The 18,522-nt window shown below is 38.8% G+C and overlaps 1 protein-coding gene and 1 pseudogene across 9 annotated transcripts in view; one reads left to right on the top strand and one right to left on the bottom strand.

Annotated features, from left to right (window-relative positions):
• The window catches only part of CD99L2 (CD99 molecule like 2), a 131,861-nt gene that overhangs the window by 85,062 nt on the left and 28,277 nt on the right, over window positions 1–18,522 (top strand). For all 9 annotated transcript variants that reach the window (XM_004065010.5, XM_055376078.2, XM_019019312.4 and 6 more), the window contains 2 exons: window positions 17,689–17,757; window positions 17,886–17,969. In XM_004065010.5, the coding sequence (XP_004065058.1) occupies window positions 17,689–17,757; window positions 17,886–17,969 (153 nt within the window). The remainder of the gene's footprint in view (window positions 1–17,688; window positions 17,758–17,885; window positions 17,970–18,522) is intronic.
• Window positions 1,920–2,030, bottom strand: LOC115932605 (uncharacterized; annotated as a pseudogene).

The raw sequence follows: 18,522 nt of genomic DNA, 5'->3' as shown, positions 1-18,522 counted from the left end.
ATAGCCATATATTGACATAGATATAATCTATGCATTTATTCAAATTTCCTAGTTTTGTTTACACTCACATGTGTGTGTGTCTTCTCTGCGATTTTATCACGTGTGTAGGTTTGTGTATCTATCATCACAGTCAGATACAAACAGTTCCGTCATCATAAGTATCCCATGATTACATTTTATAATCACACCCACCTTCCTACAGTTCTATTTCCCCTTCCCCATCCCTTTCCTAACCCCTGGCAACCATTGATCTGTTTTCCATTTGTAAAATGTTGTCATTTCATGACATTCAGTTTTGGGGGAGGCAAAAAAAAAAGTTGTATTTCAAAAATGTTATGTAAATGTAATTATAAAGTAGATAACCCTTTGGAATTGGCCTTTTTCATGTGTAATTCAGTTGGCATCCATTCATATTGTTGGGTGTATTAATTGCTCATTCATTCTTATTGCCAAGGAGTATTCCATGGGATGGGTGTACCACAGTTTGTTTACTTGATGTATTGAACCCAGTTTTTGGCTATTATGAACAAGGCTGCTGTAAACTGTCATGTATAGTATTTTTGTGTGAACATAAATTTTTCTTTCTTTATGAATAAATGCCCAAGAGTGCAGTGACTGGATCACATGGTAGCTACATGTTTAGTTTTATAAGAAATGATCAGTTTTCCATGAAGACTGTAATATTTTGCAGTCCCTAATTCATTGTGTCAGTGCCATTTTCTCTGTATCTTCACCAGTATTTGGTGCTATCACTATTTCCATTTTAGCCATTTTATAAGTGTGTGGTAATATCTTATTGTGGTTTAGTTTGCATTTCTCTGACTAATGATATTGAACACCTTTTCATGTATTTGTTTGCCATCTGTATATCCTTTTCAGTGGAATGTCTGTTCATGTTTTTGGTCCATTTTCTAATTAGATTTTTTGTTTTTCTTACTATTGAGTTTGAGAGTTCCTTAAATATTGTAGACATTTGTCCTTAGTCAGATATATGGTTTGCAAATATTTTCTTCCATTCTGTAGCTTGTCTTTTTATCCTCTTAACAGAGTCCTTTGCAGAAGTTTTAGATTTTGATGATGTTCAGTTTGTCAATTTTTCCTTTTTTTGATCATACTTTTTTTTTTTTTTTTTTTTTTGTCCAAGACAGGGTCTCACTCTGTTGCCCAGGCTGCAATGCAGTGGCATGATCATGGTTCACTGCAGCCTTGACCTCCCGGGCTCAAGTGATCCTCCCACCTCAGCTTCCCAAGTAGCTGGGACTATAGTTGCACACCACCACACTTGGCTAATTTTTGTATTTTTTGCAGAGATAGGGTCTCACTATGTTGCCTAGGCTGGTCTTGAACTCTGGGCTCAAGCCATCTACCCACCTTAGCCTCCCAAAGTGCTAGGATTACAGGCATGAGCCACTGCACTTGGCCTGGATCATGCTTTTGATGCCAAGTCTAAGAACTCTTTGCCTATACCTAGGTTTTATAGATTTTCTCCTATGTTTTTTTTTTCCTGAAACTTCGCTTGCTTGCCTGTGAATGTCTAATTGTTCTAGGACCATTTGTTAAAAAGACTATCTGCCCGTTGAATTGTTTTTGAGCCTTAAAAAAATCATTTGGAATATAACTGTTTTTGTTGCACTTGGTATCCTTATATTTTGTTGAGGATTTTTGCATCTATATTACTAACAGAAATAGGTTTGTAGTTTTTCTTGTGATGTCTTTGTCTGGTTTTGATACCAGTGCACTACTGATTTCATTGGATTATTTAGGTAGTGTTGTCTCCTCTTATTTTCTGGAAGAGTTACTGAAGAATTGCTGTTAATTATTTAAATATTTTATAGAATTTATCAGTGAAGGCATTTGACTCTGGGCTTTTCTTTTGGGGAAGTTTTTTGTATTATTAATTCTATCTATTGTAGGTCTATTCAGATTTTCTATTTCCTTTTTAAAATTTTATTTTATTTTTGATGCTCTACACCTTCAGAGAATCTTCTCTAATAACAAACTACAGAAATGATCCCTGAAAGTAGAGTCTTAAGTCTCTTTTATTGCAGTCATCTTCATGGGCGTGAAGTGGTGTCTTATTGTCTTATTGTGGTTTTGATGTGCATTTCCCTAATGCTAATGAAATCAAGCATCTTTTCATGTGCTTTATTGAATATTGTTTATGTTTTTTGGAGAAATGTCTATTCAAATCCTTTGTCCATTTTAAATTGGGTTATTGTGTTTCTATTGGTGAGTTTCATTTTTATTTTTATTTTGTTTAATTTAATAGAGACAGGGTCTCACCATGTTGCCTAGGCTGGTATCCAACTCCTGCGCTCAGGTGATCCTCCTGCCTCGGCCTCCCAAAGTGCTGGGATTACAGGCATGAGCCACCACGCCTGGCCAGATTTTCTATTTCTTCTTGAGTCAGCTTCAATAGTTTGTATCTTTCTAGGAGTTTGTCCATTTCATCTAGGCTGCCCAATTTATTGGCATACTTTTGTCAATGATATTCCCTTAAAATCCTTTTTATTTCTATTAAGTCATTAGTGATATCCTCTCTTTCATTTCTCATTTCAGTAATGAGTCTTCTCTCCTTTTCTTTGTCAGTCTTGCTAAAGGTTTGTCAATTTTGTTGATCTTTTCAAAAACCATCTTTTGCTTTTATAGACTTTATTGTTCTTCTGTTATTTATTTCATTTTTTTCTACTTTCATATATTTTTCTTCTATTCTCATCTTTTTTTCTTCCTTCAATCTGCTTGCTCTGTGTTTGGTTTCCATTTTCTGGTTTCTGAGGTGAAAGGTTAGGCTACTGATTACAAATCTTTCTCCTTTTTTAATATAGGCCTTTACAGTAGTAAATTTGCTTCTAAACATGACTGTTGCTGTATCTCATAAGTTTTTGTGGATTGTGTTTTTGTTTACATTCTTCTCAAAGTTAAAATTTCCCTTCTGATTTCTTATTTGACCTATTGGTTATTTTGGTGTGTGTTGTTTGGTTTCCACATATTTGTGAATTTCCCTAATTTATTTCTGTCATTGATTTCCAATTATGATTGGAGAGCATACTTTCTTTGATTTTAATTCTTTTAAATCTATTAAGGCTTGTTTTGTGGCATATCAGAAGGTCTGTCCAGGAGAATGTTCCCAGTGCCTTTGAGCGGAATGCAAATTCTGCTGTTGTTGGGTGGAATGTTCTCTATATGTCACTTCGATTTCGATAGTTATTGTATTGGTCAGTTGTACATCTATGGTGAATTTTTTGTCCACTAATCCAATTAATGATGGCAATAGGGTATGGAATTTCCCCAACGATAATTATGGATTTGTTTCTCCCTTTAGCTCTATCAACTTTTGTTTCATATATTTTGAGTCTCTGTTTTTTGATACATCCAAATTTAGGATCATTATGTCTTCCTAGTGGATTGATTCTTTTATCATTGTGTTGTGTTACTCTTTTTGTCTAAAATATTTTCCTAGCTATGACATCTCATTTACCTGATATTAATATAACCACTCCCACTTTCTCTTGTTTTTATTAATGTTCAAATGCACATTTAGACATCAAAATTGGAAAGTTATTGTTTAAGGTTAAGTAACATCAGTGACCTTTCCCTATTCATTACTATTGAACCCCATTGGACTATTTTATCTTATGAATGGATCTTTTGTCCATTCACCATTTTGTAACATCCTGTACAGGTTGTTTGGAAAATATTGATGCCCTGAGTGAGTTGTGTTGTTTCTGAATGATGACACTTTTCCTTATCCAATACTCAAAACTCATGTTTGCTAATATCACCACCAGTCGCATGGTTGAGCTCTAATAAAATTATTTTTCTGCTTTTTGATATTTATTTTGTATTGCTTTATAACATGTTACCATAAAATTAGCAAGTTAAAGTAGTATTCATTCACTCTCATAATTTCCCTGGGTCAGGAGTATGGGTCCTACGTAGCTGGCTCCTCTGCTCGGTGTCTTATACAAGGTTGCAATTCAGATGTCATCTGGGGCTAGGGGTCTTGTCTGAAGTTTGATATTATATTACTTCATATTGCTTTTGTAATGAGTTACCATGAACTTGATTGCTTAAACAACATAAACTTGTTATTTTATAATCATTGAGGTCAGAAATCCAAAATTGGGTCTTCCTGGGCTAAAATCAAGGTGCTAGCCAGGCTCCATTCCTTTTGGAGACTCTAGGGGAGAATTTATTTCCTTGCCTTTTCCTGCTTATAGAGGCCACCTGCGTTTCTTGGCTTGTGGTTACTTCCTTCATCTTCAAAGTCAGCAGTGTGGCATCTTCAAATCTCTCTCTGACTCTTACCTTTGCTTCTATCATCATATCTCCTTCTCTGACTCTCCTGCTCTTCCTTTCCCTTATAAGGACTCTTATGATTTTGCTGGCCCCACCCAGATAATTCAGGATAATCACAGAACTCGTGGCTGCTTCCTTCTTTACGATTGGCAAGAGTAAGAAAATTTCTGCTGCCTGTAGTGTCTTCTCAGGGAAGGCGTAAAACCCCTCTTTTCAAGGCTGTACCTGGTTATGTTAGAATCACCCAGAATAATCTCCCTTTTGAGTAATTCAGAGTCCCATCAAAGACATCTTAAGTACATCTGCAAAATCCATTTACCTCTGCTATGTCATAATCTGATCACAGCAGTTATATCTAGCCTATTCATGGGACCCTCCCATGCTCATGAGTGAGGATTATACAGGGTGTATACCTTGGGGGTGGGAATTTTGCCAGCCATCTTAGAATTCTGTCTACCATGTTTATCTAGGACATGCTTAAGTAAGACTGGCATTCTCTTTCAACTGCCATTGTATAGTGGTGAAGAATCTGATGACTCCTAGTACCATTTGGTGCCACTGCCTCGGTTCATGCTAAGGGCCAGCAGGTTTACTCATTGTTGGTTTTGCACCACAGTGCAAGTGCCAACCCCATAAAAGCATGATTATGAAAATAGTTTTTCATAATCTATGGAGCCCAGGGGTCCTTGAAACACTCTTTGAGAACAACCATTTGTGGAGATGACCTTACACAGCCATGTGGCATCAGTATGTTTTCATTCAGGTCAGTGATGTTTTCGATATCAGTGTACAGCAATCATGTATTGTGGTGCTACAGCAGGCAGGAAGCTTGCTTTAGATGTCTTTTGTTGTATCAAGCTACACCTTTTCAGTTTTACTTCTGTAGAAAGTAATATAAATTAATGCAGCCTTTTGAGAGGGCAGTTTAGTAAAATATTTGAATGAGCAGTTCTACTTCAAAGCATTTTCCCTCTAGGTATACGTATGCATGTGTGCAGTGGTACATTTTAAATGATGTTTGTGATTTCTTGTGTTTTGTACCAGCCAAAAATTAAACACCCTTAAATCCCACTAGTGAAATATACAAATTCTAAACCATTCATACTCTGAAGCCATTGCAAAAAATAAGGTAGAGCTCTGGAACTGACATGAAAAAGGCAAGTCACAGAACAGGATGTATGTAGTATGAATCAATTTCTATCAAATATAAGTGGATGTGAGTGCACACACACACAGGCCTGCAGGCAGATCTGAAAAGGTACAGAGCAGCCCCCTCTTAGGATAGATTTGAGGCTGGCTTTTTTTCTTATAATCTACACCACTGGGTATTTTTTATATTGAGCAAATATTACCTTTATAATAAACCTTAAAAATTAAAGTGATCTTTACTAATGAGGAAGAACTCTAGATTAGAACTGGAGAACGAGAGAGGCCTTTCCCCTCATTGTTTGGATGAGAGGGACTTGTCCAAGGTTGCGCTGCAAGCCAGCAGCACAACTGGCCTGAAGTGCAGGGATCCTGGCTTTACCTTGGGGGCCTTTTCTTCTACAACATGTTGCCATGAGAAGTGTCTGCATAGAGAAGGTACTGATAACCCAAAAGACGAGTTTAGGGTCAATTGGTGTGCTTTGGCCAAAGAAACCCTGGAAAATCCTCTATTCATGAACAGGTCAACCTGCCCCAAAGAGTTGTTGGAATACCTCAAAATCAAAAGTACAAGCTTTGATATATAGTGCCTGCTGGTCTGCTTGGCAGCTCTCCTACTGAATGGAAGATTAGATTCAAAAATCTAGAAAGCTGAAAAAGGGACTTCTCTTTAAGAGGTAAGCACAGTGCAATAACAGAAAAGTTGCCCCAAGAAAGGTGGTATTCTGTATACTCATGTCAAAGTGACAGAACTGTATTATTTGCTCTGTAAAGATTTACTATTGCTCTGTAAAGATTTGCTATCTGGAAGGTTATCAGTGTTACACAAACCATTGGCCATAGGAAGGAACAAGCTTTAGTTCTCTGGAAAGTTGCCTGTGTATACCATCTCATTCCTAGATGTTCTTATCCAGTGTCATTTTTTTTTTTTTTGAGGTGCAGTTTTGCTCTTGTTGCCCAGGCTGGAGTGCAATGGCATGGTCTCAGCTTATAGCAACCTCTGCCTCCAGGGTTCAAGCGATTCTCCTGCCTCAGCCTCCCAAGTAGCTGGGATTACAGGCTCCCACCACCACGCCCGGCTAATTTTTGTGTTTTTAGTAGAGACGGGTTTTCACCATGTTGGCCAGGCTGGTCTTAAACTCCTGACATCAGGTGATCTGCCCATCTCGGCCTCCCAAAGTGCTGGGATTACAGGCTTGAGCCTTCACGCCCGGCCTTCTACTGCCATTTTTCCGAAGTCAGGTCTACATGATTTGTTATTTTATTTTTAGTGTCAATTAATAGACATTCCTGAGTCTCTGCAGACCAGCCATTTGCATGTCAGACCTTTTTTTTGCATCAGAAATTACCTTGATAAGCCTGGACAACTTAGCAAGACCCCATCTCTACAAAAGATGAAAAAATTAGCTGGGCATAGTGGTGCATGCCTGTAGTCCCAGCTGCTCAGCAGGCTGAGGTGGGAGAATCACTTGAGCCTGGGAGTTCTACACTGTGGTGAGCTATGATCGTGCCACTGCACTGCAGCCTGGGTGACAGAGTGAAACCCAGTCTCAAAAAACACGAAATTACCTTGATGCTCAAATCGTGGTAATTTGACTTTTAATTTTGAGGTAATTGTAAATTCACATGAAGTTGTAAGAAATAATACAGAGAGATCCTATGCACCCCATACCCAGTTTCCCCCAGTGGTAACATCCTGCACAACTATAGTATAAGATCACAACCAAGATATTGACATTGATATAGTCTGGTGATCTTATTCAGATTTCCTCAGTTTTACTTCTACTGAGTGTGTGTGTGTGTTTACTTCTATGCAGTTTTATCACTTGTGTGGGTATGTGTATCTGCCATGACAGTCTAGACAGAACTATTTCATCACCACAAAGATCCCTCTTGTTGCCCTTTTATAAACACAGACACCCCCTCTTGCCACTCACTCCTTGCCTGTCTCTAACCCCTGACAACCATTAATTTGTTCTCCATCTGTAGCATTTGGCAATTTCAAAAATGGAATCACAGAGTATATACTGTTTTGGGACTGGCTTTTTTCACTCAACAAAATTCCCTTGAGATCCTTCCGAGTCACCGTATATATCAATAATTTGTTGCTTTTCCTCACTGAACAGTATTTCATGGTGTGGACGTACCATAGTTTGTTTAACCATTCGCTTTTTGGAGGTCATCTGGGTTGCTCCCAGTTTTTGACTATTATAAGCACTTACATACACGTTCTTATGTGACTATGACTCTTCATTTCTGTGGGATAAATGCTAAGTTGTGTGAGTGCTGGGTTGTGTGGTTGTTATAGGTTTAGTTTGTTAAGACATTACCAACATATTTTTGTGGTGAGAACATTCAAGATCTACTCTCTTGGCAATTTTTGAGTATATAATATATTATTATTAACTATAGTCACCCTGCTCTATAATAAATCTCCAGAACTTATTCCTGCTGTCTAACTGAAACTTTGCACCCTTTGACTAGCATCTCCCTACTCCCCACCCCAGCCCCTGGCCACCAGTATTCTGCTCTATGCTTCTATGAGTTCAGTTTTGGTTTTTTTTCTAATTTTCTTTGAGTTGTAAAGTTGGGTTGTTTATTTGAGATCTTTGTGTTTGTTTGTTTGTTTGTTTGTTTGTTTTGAGTTAGAGTCTCGCTCTGTTGCCCAGGCTGGAGTGCAATGGCGCCATCTCAGGTCACTGCAACCTCCACCTCCTGGGATTACAGGCATCTGCCACCACTCTTGGCTAATTTTTGTATTTTTAGTAGAGTTTCAGTTTATTTTTATTTTGTTTTATTTAATTTAATAGAGACAAGGTCTCACCATGTTGCCTAGGCTGGTGTCGAACTCCTGTGCTCAGGTGATCCTCCTGCCTCGGCCTCCCAAAGTGCTGGGATTACAGGCATGAGCCACCACGCCTGGCCAGATTATCTGTTTCTTCTTGGGTCAGCTTCAGTAGTTTATATCTTTCCAGGAGTTTGTCCATTTCATCTAGGCTGCCCAATTTATTGGCATACTTTTGTCAATGATATTCCCTTAAAATCCTTTTTATTTCTATTAAGTCATTAGTGATATCCTCTCTTTCATTTCTCATTTCAGTAATGAGTCCTCTCTCTTTTTCTTTGTCAATCTTGCTAAAGGTTTGTCAATTTTGTTGATCTTTTCAAAAACCATCTTTTGTTTTTATAGACTTTATTGTTCTTCTGTTACTTATTTCATCTGTTTCTACTAGAGATGGGGTTTCACCATGTTGGCCAGGCTGGTCTCTTGGCCAGGCTGTTCTCGAACTCCTGACCTCGTGATCTGCCCACCATGGTCTCCCAAAGTGCTGGGATTATAGGCATGAGCCACCGTGCCTGGAGAGATCTTTGTTTTTTGTTTAGGTTGGCATTTATTGTTATAAAGTTCTCTCTCAGGACTGCTTTTGCTGCATCTCATAAGTTTTGGTATGTTGTGTTTCTATTTTTATTTGTCTCAAAATTTTTTTAAATTTCCCTTTTGATTTCTTCTTTGACCCATTGGTTGTTCAGGAGAATGTTGTTCAGTTTCCACACATTTGTGAATTTTCCAATTCTCTGTTCAAACTTCTAGTTTTGTACCATTGTGGGTGGAAAAGACACTTGATATGATTTCAATCTTGTTAAATTTATTAAGACCTTTTCTGTGACCTAACATGTGACCTATCCTGGAGAATGTTCCATGTGTGCTTGAAAAGAATGTGAATTCTGCTGCTGTTGGATAGAATGTTTTGTGTATGTCTGTTAGGTCCATTTGGTCTAGAGTGTTGTCCTGGCCCACTGTTTCCTTATTCATTTTTCTGTCTGGATGACCTGTCCATTGTTGAAAATGGAATATTTTCATCTTCTTAACCAGGTCTTTTACAGAGGAAATGTTTTAATTTTCACAAGGTGGATGTATCAATTTTTCTTTTTATGAAACGTGGCTTTGTTGTCAATTGTGTGAACTCTTTACCAAGCTCTCAGTCCCAAAGATTTTTTTTATGTTTTCTTTTGAAGTTTCATAACTTTATATTTAAGTAAAGATGATCATCCATTTTGAGCTCATTTTTAATAAGGTGTGAGGATTAGGTTGAGATTCATTGTTTTTACCTATTGATGCCCAATTACTCCAGCACCGTTTGTTCAAAAGACTATGCTTTATCAAATTGCTTTTGTACCTTTATCAAGAATCACTTGAGTGTATTTGGGATCTTTTTGGGCTATAAATTCTGTTTGATTGATCTGTCTGTCTGTCCCTCTGCCACAGTCCTGATTACTATAACTATAAATTCAGCTTTAATATTGGTTAGAGTGATTTGTTCCACTTTATTCTGCTTTGTCAAGTTCTTTTAAGGTTCTTCTAGGGCCTGTGCCTTTTCATATAATTTTAGATTAAGTTTGTCTTTGCCTAGTCTAGAAAAAAACTTACTGGGATTATGATAGGATGTGTATTAAACATAGATCCATTTTGGGACAGTTGACATTTTTACTTTGTGGAGTCTTCTAATCCATGAATACGGTATGTCTCTCAATTGATTTATGTCTTCTTTGATGTCTTTTCTTGAGAACACTGTAAATTTTGGTATAGAGGATCCTGTACATGTTTAAATGTATGTTTAAATATTTTCTTTTCTAGCCGGGTGTGGTGGCTCACGCCTGTAATCCCAGCACTTTGGGAGGCCGAGGCGGGCAGATCACGAGGTCAGGAGTTCGAGACCAGCCTGACCAACATGGTGAAACTCTGTCTTTAATAAAAATACAAAAATTAGCGGGGTGTAGTGGCACGCATCTGTAATCCCAGCGACTCAGGAGGCTGAGGCAGGAGAATTGCTTGAACCCGGGAGGTGGAGTTTGCAGTGAGCTGAGATCTCGCTATTGCACTCCAGCCTGGGCGACAAAGTGAGACTCTGTCTCAGAAAAAAAAAAAAAAAAAAAATGGCTGGGCACGGTGGCTCACGCCTGTAATCCCAGCACTTTGGGAGGCCGAGGCGGGCAGATCACGAGGTCAGGAGATCGAGACCATCCTGGCTAACATGGTGAAACCCCGTCTCTACTAAAAATACAAAAAATTAGCTGGGCGTGGTGGCGGGCGCCTGTAGTCCCAGCGACTCAGGAGGCTGAGGCAGGAGAATGGCGTGAACCTGGGAGGCAGAGCTTGCAGTGAGCCAAGATCACGCCACTGCACTCCAGCCTGGGCGATAGAGCGAGACTCTGTCTCAAAAAAAAAAAAAAAAAATTGTCTTTTCTTTTTTTTGAGCCTGAGTCTCGCTCTGCTGCCCAGACTGGAGTGCAGTGGTGTGATCTTGGCTCACTGCAGCCTCCACCTCCCTGACTCAAGCAAGATTCTCCCACCTCAGCCTCCCAAGTAGCTGGGACTACAGGCACATACCACCATACCTGGCTAACTTTTGTATTTTTAGTAAAGATGGGATTTCACCATGTTGCCCAGGCTGGTCTCAAACTCCTGAGCTCAGGTGATCTGCCCACTTTGGCCTCTCAAAGTGCTGGCATTATAGGCGTGAGCCACCGTCCCATCCTAAATATTTTCTTTGGAGCAATTGTGAATGGCTAATTTTGGGTTTGATATGTTCACTGCTGTGATATGTGATCAATATTGTTGAACTTGTATCCTGAGACCTTGCTGAACTCACTTATTCTAGAAATTTTTTGTAGATTTCTTGGAATTTTCTATGTACATGATCATGTCATCTGCAAATAGAAACATATATAGTTCTTCCTTTCCAATCTGTATATATTTTTTCAGATTGCAATGCTAGACATTTCAGTACCATATTAAATAAGAGTGGTAAGAGTGATGTCCTTGCTGTTTCAGACCTTAAAGAAAGAGCATTCAGTCTTTCACCATTAAGTCTGACGATAGCTATAGGTGTTTTCTAGATGTTTTTTATGAAGTTGAGATAGTTCCCCTTTATTTCTAATTTGCTGAAAGTATTTTTTTTCCATAAATGGGTGTTAGATTTTTTCATGTCCATTGATATGTGATTTGTCTTCTTTGGCCTGTTGACAGGGTAGATTACATTGATTTTCAAGTATTGATCCAACTTGCCTGACTGGAATAAATTCCATTTTTCATGCTGTTTAATTCTCTTTATACATTCTATTCTGTTTGCTAATATTTTGTTGAAGATTTGGCATGTAAATTGATGAGAGACATTAGTCTATATGTTTTTTCTTTTTTAATAAGGTCTTGATCTGGTTTGGCTCTGTGTCCGCATCCAAATCTCATCTCAAATTGTAATCCCCAGGCATCTAGGGAGGGACCTGGTGGAAGGTGATTGGATCATAGGGATGGTTCCCCATGCTGTTCTCACGATAGTGAGTTCTCACAAGAGCTGATGATTTTTAAAGTGTTTGGCAGTTCCCGCTTTGCTCCTCTCTCTCTCCTGCCACCTTGTGAAGTGAAGAAGATGCCAATCTCCCTTTTGCCTTCCACTATGATCGTAAGTTTTCTGAGGCCTCCCCAGCCATGAGGAACTGTAAGTCAATTAAACCTCTTTTCTTTATAAATTACCCTGTCTCAGGCAGTATCTTTATATCAGTGTGAAAACGAACTAATACAGGTCTTTATTTGTGTTTGTTACCAGGGTAATACTGGCCTTACAAAATGAATGGGGAAGTATTTCCTCTTGTCTCCTTTCTGGAAGAGATTGTATACATTTGGTGATAATTCCTTTTTAAATGTTTGGTAGAACTCTCCAGGTAAATCACCAAGTCCTGGAGGTTGAGGTTTTGTTTTTTTGTTTTTTTTGGTTTTTTTTTTTTTTTTTTTGAGACGAAGTTTCACTTTTGTTGCCCAAGCTGGAGTGCAATGGCGTGATCTCGGCTCACTGTAACCTCCGCCTCCCAGGTTCAAGCAAATCTCCTGTCTCAGCCTCCCGAGTAGCCAGGATTATAGGCATGCACCACCACACCCGGCTAATTTTATATTTTTAGTAGAGACAGGGTTTCTCCATGTTGGTCAGGCTGATCTCGAACTCCTGACTCAGGTGATCCACCCACCTCAGCCTCCCAAAGTGCTGGGATTACAGGTGTGGGCCACTGCACCCAGCTGAGTTTTTTATTATTGTGGTAAGTATACATATAAAATCTACTGTTTTAACCATTTTTAAGTGTATTATTCAGTGGTACTTAGTAGACATTTGTCCCTCCTTTAGTATTTGCTGGGCATTGGTTCTGGGACCCCCTGCAAATACCAAAATCCTTTGATGTTCAATTCTCTGATATGAAATGGCATAGTATTTGCATGTAGCCTACACATATCCTCCCATATAGCTTAAATCATTTCCAGATTACTTATAATACCTAATACAATATAATGCTATGTAAATAGTTATTATACTGTATTTTAAAAATTTATATTATTTTTATAGTTGTATAATTTTTTGTTTTTTGTTCTTTGAATATTTTGATCCATGGTTGGTCAAACACATGATTCTGGATGTGGAACCTATGGATATGGAGGATCATCGGTATTCACAATGTTATGCAGCTGTTACCATGATCATTTCCAAAAGTTTTTCATCAGCCCAGCTAGAAACCCTATACCCATACAACAGTAACTCCTCATTTCTCCTTACTCCTAGCCCCTGGTAACCTCTATTATACTTTCTGTCTCTAAGAATTTGCCCATTCTAGGTACCTCTTATAAGCAGAATTGCACAATATTTGTTCTTTTGTGTCTGGTTTATTTCACTTAATGTAATGTTTTCCAGGTTTATCCATGTTGCAGCACGTACCAGAGTTTCTTTCTTTTAAGGCTGAATAATATTGCATTATATGTATATACCATATTTTGCTTATCCATTTATATGTTGATGGCCATTTGTGTTGTTTCCACCTTTTGGCTGTTGTGCATAATGCTGTTAGGAGCATTGGTGTACAGATTTCTGTTAGAGTCTCTGCTTTCAATTCATTTGGGTATGGGCCTAGAAGTGGAATTGCTGGATCATATGGTAACTCTTTCACATTTTGAGGAAGTACCAAACTGTTTTCCACAGCAGCTGCACCATTTTACATCCCCACCAGCAATATACCAGGGTTCCAATTTCTTCATGTCCTCACCAATACCTGTAATTTTTCATTTTTCTTTTAATAATAGCCATCCTAATGGGTGCAAACTGGTATCTCATTGCAGTTTTTATTTGCATATCCCTAATGACTAGTGACACTGAGCAGCTTTTCATGTGCTTATTGGTCATTTGTATATCTTCTTTGAAGATATGTCTATTCAAGTCCTTTGCCCATTTTAAAACCACTTTTTTGGTTTTTTTCCTTTTTTTTTTTTTTGAGACAGGGTCTTGCTTTGTCACCCAGTCTGGAGTGCAGTGGTATGATCTCAGCTGACTGCAACCTCCATCTCCAGGCTCAAGCAGTCCTCCTACTTCAGCCTCCTGAGGAGGTGGGACTACAGGTGTGCCACCACACCTGTCTAATTTTTGTGTGTGTGTTTTTTTTTTTTTTTTTTGGTAGAGACAGGGTTTCACCATGTTGTCCAGGCTGGTCTTGAACTTCTGGACTCAAGTAATCCACCTGCCTCAGCCTCCCAAAGTTCTGGGATTACAAGCATGAGCCACTGTGCCTAGCCTTAAAATCAGGGTTTTTGTTGTTGTTGACTTGTATAAGTTCTTTATATAGTATGGATATTAATCCTTTATTGGATGTAAGATTTGTAAATATTTTCTCCCATTCTTGTGAGTTATCTTTTTACTCTCTTGATATTGTCCTTTGATGCACAAAAGTTTTTAATTTTAGGCTGGGCATGGTGCACATGCCCATAATCCCAGCACTTTGGGATGCCAAGGCAAGTGGATGGCTTAAGTCCAGGAGTTTGAGACCAGCTTTGCCAACATGGGGCAACCCTGTCTGTACAAAAAATGCAAAAATTAGCTGGGCATGGTGGTGCACACCTGTAGTCCCAGCTACTCAGAAGGCTAAGATAAGAGGATCACTTGAGTCTGGAAGGCAGAGGTTGCAGTGAGTGGCATGATTGTGCCACTGCACTCCAGCCAGCCTGGGTGACAGAGTGAGACCCTGTCTCAAAAAAAGTTTTAAATTTTGATGAAGATCAATTTATTTATTTTGTTTTTGTTGTTGATGTTGCCTGTGCTTTTGGTATCATATCCAGGAAATCATCATCAAATCCAGTATCATGAAACTTTTTCATAATATTTTCTCCTGAGAGTTTTATAGTTTTAGCTTTTATATTTAGGTCTTTGAACTATTTCTTTTTTTCATGCCACCATGTCTAAGAATCTTCTATCTATTTTGAGTTAATTTTTGTATATAGTATAGGTCAGGGTCCGAAGTCATTCGTTTGCATGTGGCTAGCCAATTTTCCCAGCACCATTTGTTGAAAAGACTGTCCTTTCCCTGATCGAATGGTCTTGACATACTGTTGAGAATCTAGTGACCGTATATGCAAGGGTTTATATCTGGGCTTGCTTTCTTCCTTCCTTCCTCCTTTCCTTTCCCTTTTCCTTTCCTTTCTCCCCTTTCCCTTCCTTCCCTTCTTCCCTCCTTTGTTCTCCCACCCTCCCTCCCTCCCTCCCTTCCTTCCTTCCTTCCTTTCCTCCCTCCCTCCCTCCCTTCCTCTCTTCTGTCCTCCTTCTCCTCCTTCTTCTCCTTCTCCTTCTTCTTCTTTTTTTTTTGACGGGGTCTCATTCTGTTGCCTATGCTGGAGTACAGTGGTGTGGTCACGGCTCACTGCAGCCTCCACCTGGGCTCAAGCAATATTTCTATCTCAGCCTCTCAAGTAGCTGGAACCACAGGCTCACACCACCACACCTGGCTAATTTTTTGTATTTTTTGTAGAGATGGGATTTCACAATGTTGCCAGGCTGGCCTTGAACTCCTGGGCTCAAGCAGTCCACCTGCCTCAGCCTCCCAAAGTGTTGAGATAACAGGCGTGAGCCACTGCACCTGGCCTATTTCTGGGCTTCCTATTATATTTCATTGGTTTGTATGTCTGTTCTTGATGTCAGTACCACACGTGTTGTGATATTTGTAGTTTTGTAGTAAGTTTTAAAATCAGGAAGTGTGACCCTTCTATGTTCTTTTTCTAGATTGTTTTGGCTGTTTGAGATTCCTTGAAATTCCATGTGAATTTTAGGATGAATTTGTCTATTTCTGCAACAAATGTCATTGGGATTTTGGTAGGGATTCCATTGAATCTGTAGATTGCTTTAGATAGTATGCATTGCCATTTTAACAATTTAGTGTCTTCTAATCCATGAACACAGGATTAGGTTGTATTTTGATAGTTGGTGGTTTTTGAGAAATTGGTCCATTTCTTCCAAGTTGTCAAATATGTGAGCTAAAAAATGTTCATATTATTCCATTATTATTCTTTTAATGGTTACAAGATCTACAGTGTCCCATTTCAGTCCTTTTATTGGCATATCATCTTTTTTAACTTTTATGTTTGTTAGTAAGTCTAGAGGTTTATCCCTTTTTACTGTATAAATAAGCTTTTGGTTTTATTGATTTTTTTTTTTTTAGTATTGCATTCTTATTTTCAGTTTCATGGATCTCTGCTCTTGTGTTTATTATTTCCATCTGCTTGCTTTGGTTTTGTTTTTCTAGTATCTAGCTAGCTTCTTTTTCTAGCATCTTGAATTAGTAACTTAGATTATTGATTTGAGGCTCTTCTTCATGTCTAACTTATGCATTGAGTGCTATAAACTTCTCTCTGCACTACTTTAGATCCCACATATTTTGCTATGTTGTGTTTTCATTTTCACACAGTTCTATGTATTTTTTAAAATTTCCTTTGAAACTTTTTCTTTGACCCTTGTTTCATTTAGAAATATGTTGTTTAATATCCAAATATTTAGAGATTTTCTTGTTTTCTATTGTTTCTTCTCTGTTTCTAATTTGAATTAAGTATAATCAATGATAACTCTCTGCATAATTTCAATACTTTTAAATTTGTTGAAGTTTATTTCCTGGTTCAGAATATGATCTCAGGTGAATATTCTGTGAGTGCTTAAACAATTGTTTACTCTGCTGTAATTGGCTGGTGTGTCCTGTTGTGCCAGTTAAATCCCATTGGTTGATTATTGTTCACTCCTTCAATATCCTTGTAGATTTTCTGTCTAGTAGTTCTACCAATTGCTGAGAGTGGAGTGTTGAAGTCCCCAACTATAAATGTGCATTTGCTTATTTCTCCTTTTAGCTCTATCAGGTTTTACTTAATGTGTCTAGACACTCTATTGTTAGGTGCACACACATTCAGGATTTTGTTACGTCTTCCTGGTGGATTGATCCTTTTATCATTTTATAATATCCCTCTTCATTCCATCTGAGAACTGTTGGGTTATGACTTGACTTACTGTATTGTTTTTGTATTTTCTTTGCAGAAGATTCAGACCTACATTTCTTTGATCCACAGACAACACCAAAGGTCTATCGAAAAATGATAGGCAATACATTTTAAATGTCCCTAGGCAGTTTGGATATCACATTATTGCTCTGTAAAACTCATTTAGGTTTTTTCCCCACGTACATCGCTATTTCTCTCCCAGTTGCTTGCTGTATATAGCACTGTCTCTGTCTTTTCCCTCTATTAACTTCAATAGTGGGAACAGTTACAGCACAGTCTTCTGAAGTTCAAGAGAAGAATCATTTGGAAAATTCATGAATGCCATCTGTGTAATTGGTGTGAAAGAAGTCCATATTTGAAAGGAATCTGGTTGAGCCCAGAGACCTGATGTTTATAATAGTAACCACAGTTATATAAAATTATATATGTGTGTGTTGTAACCACTTTCCGTGTATAAGATACTATCACAGTCCACTGGGAATGCATCCTCAATCTGTCCATCCCTGGGCAGGATTAGCTATAGTTCAAGTGCCAGGTTGACAGTGGTGGAACCAAGGCTTGGAGCTCTCAAGCGCTCGTGCTCAAGCTCTAGAACTCCTTGGTCCATGTGGTCATCTCCCGCAGATGTGGGCTCAAGTCCCAGCTTTACCACTTACCTGGCCACATGTGGGACTATGTCTGCCTCATAACCCCCATCCCCTGAAGAAAAGTGAACAGAACCCACCTCATTTAAGCCTTTTATATCTCTTTGTCATCCATCTCAAAGTGATTCTGCAGAGGTCCTATAGGAGCCTCAAGGACCAAGACAAGAATATTCATGATGTGACTTCCCTGAGCCATGAATGACTGCTGCATTTTGTTCCTAAATGTGCTCCCTTTGCTGTCCTCCCTTCCCCTTTTAGAGAGATGGAACCATGTAACCACCACGACCAAGAGGCCAGTAACCACCAGAGCTCCAGCAAATACTTTAGGTAAGGTGGCCGCTCTGAGGAGAGTAGTAAGGCAAGGATCCCATGGGGCTCCCTCTGAGACAGGATCCAAATGAGCTACCCATAGATGAACTAATTGAGTATTTCTTTTATTTTGGGACCCCATGAAGGAAATGATTTTGACTTGGCTGATGCCCTGGATGATCGAAATGATCGAGATGATGGCCGCAGGAAACCAATTGCTGGAGGAGGAGGTGAGTCCCACCTGGTCTGGTTCTGTCTCATTAATTACATCATCCCACAGAGCCAGAGCCAGCCTGGGCCTGGCAGAGCTGGAGGCACTTCAAGCCACTGAAGAACCCTATAATGGTGGTACTCAAACTTTTTTGGTCTGGGGACTCCTGAAATCATTGAGATCTCAAGAGAGATTTTGCTTATGTGGGTCACATTTATCAATACTCATCATAGAATTTAAAACTCAAAGACTTTATTAATCAATCTAAAATGAACAACATTAAACCCATACATTTAACATAAATAACATTTTTATGAGAAATAACTATGCTTGGCAAGACAAAAACTTGTATTGAGGAGAGCGGCATGCTGTTACATTTTTGCAGATTTCTCTCATGTCTGGCTGGATGGAAGCAGCTGGCTTCTCACAGGCACTTTATTCCATCGTGAGATGTTGTTTTGGTTGAAGTATATGAAGGAAATCTGGCCTCACACCCATAGGCAGTGGGGAAAGGGAGGAATATTTTCACAGACTTTTCAGATCCTTGTGGATAATCTTCTCGGATAGGACAC

This window comes from Gorilla gorilla, chromosome X (assembly GCF_029281585.2).
Source record: "Gorilla gorilla gorilla isolate KB3781 chromosome X, NHGRI_mGorGor1-v2.1_pri, whole genome shotgun sequence".
Lineage (NCBI taxonomy): Eukaryota > Metazoa > Chordata > Mammalia > Primates > Hominidae > Gorilla > Gorilla gorilla.
This window is presented reverse-complemented; position numbering and strand designations above follow the sequence as displayed.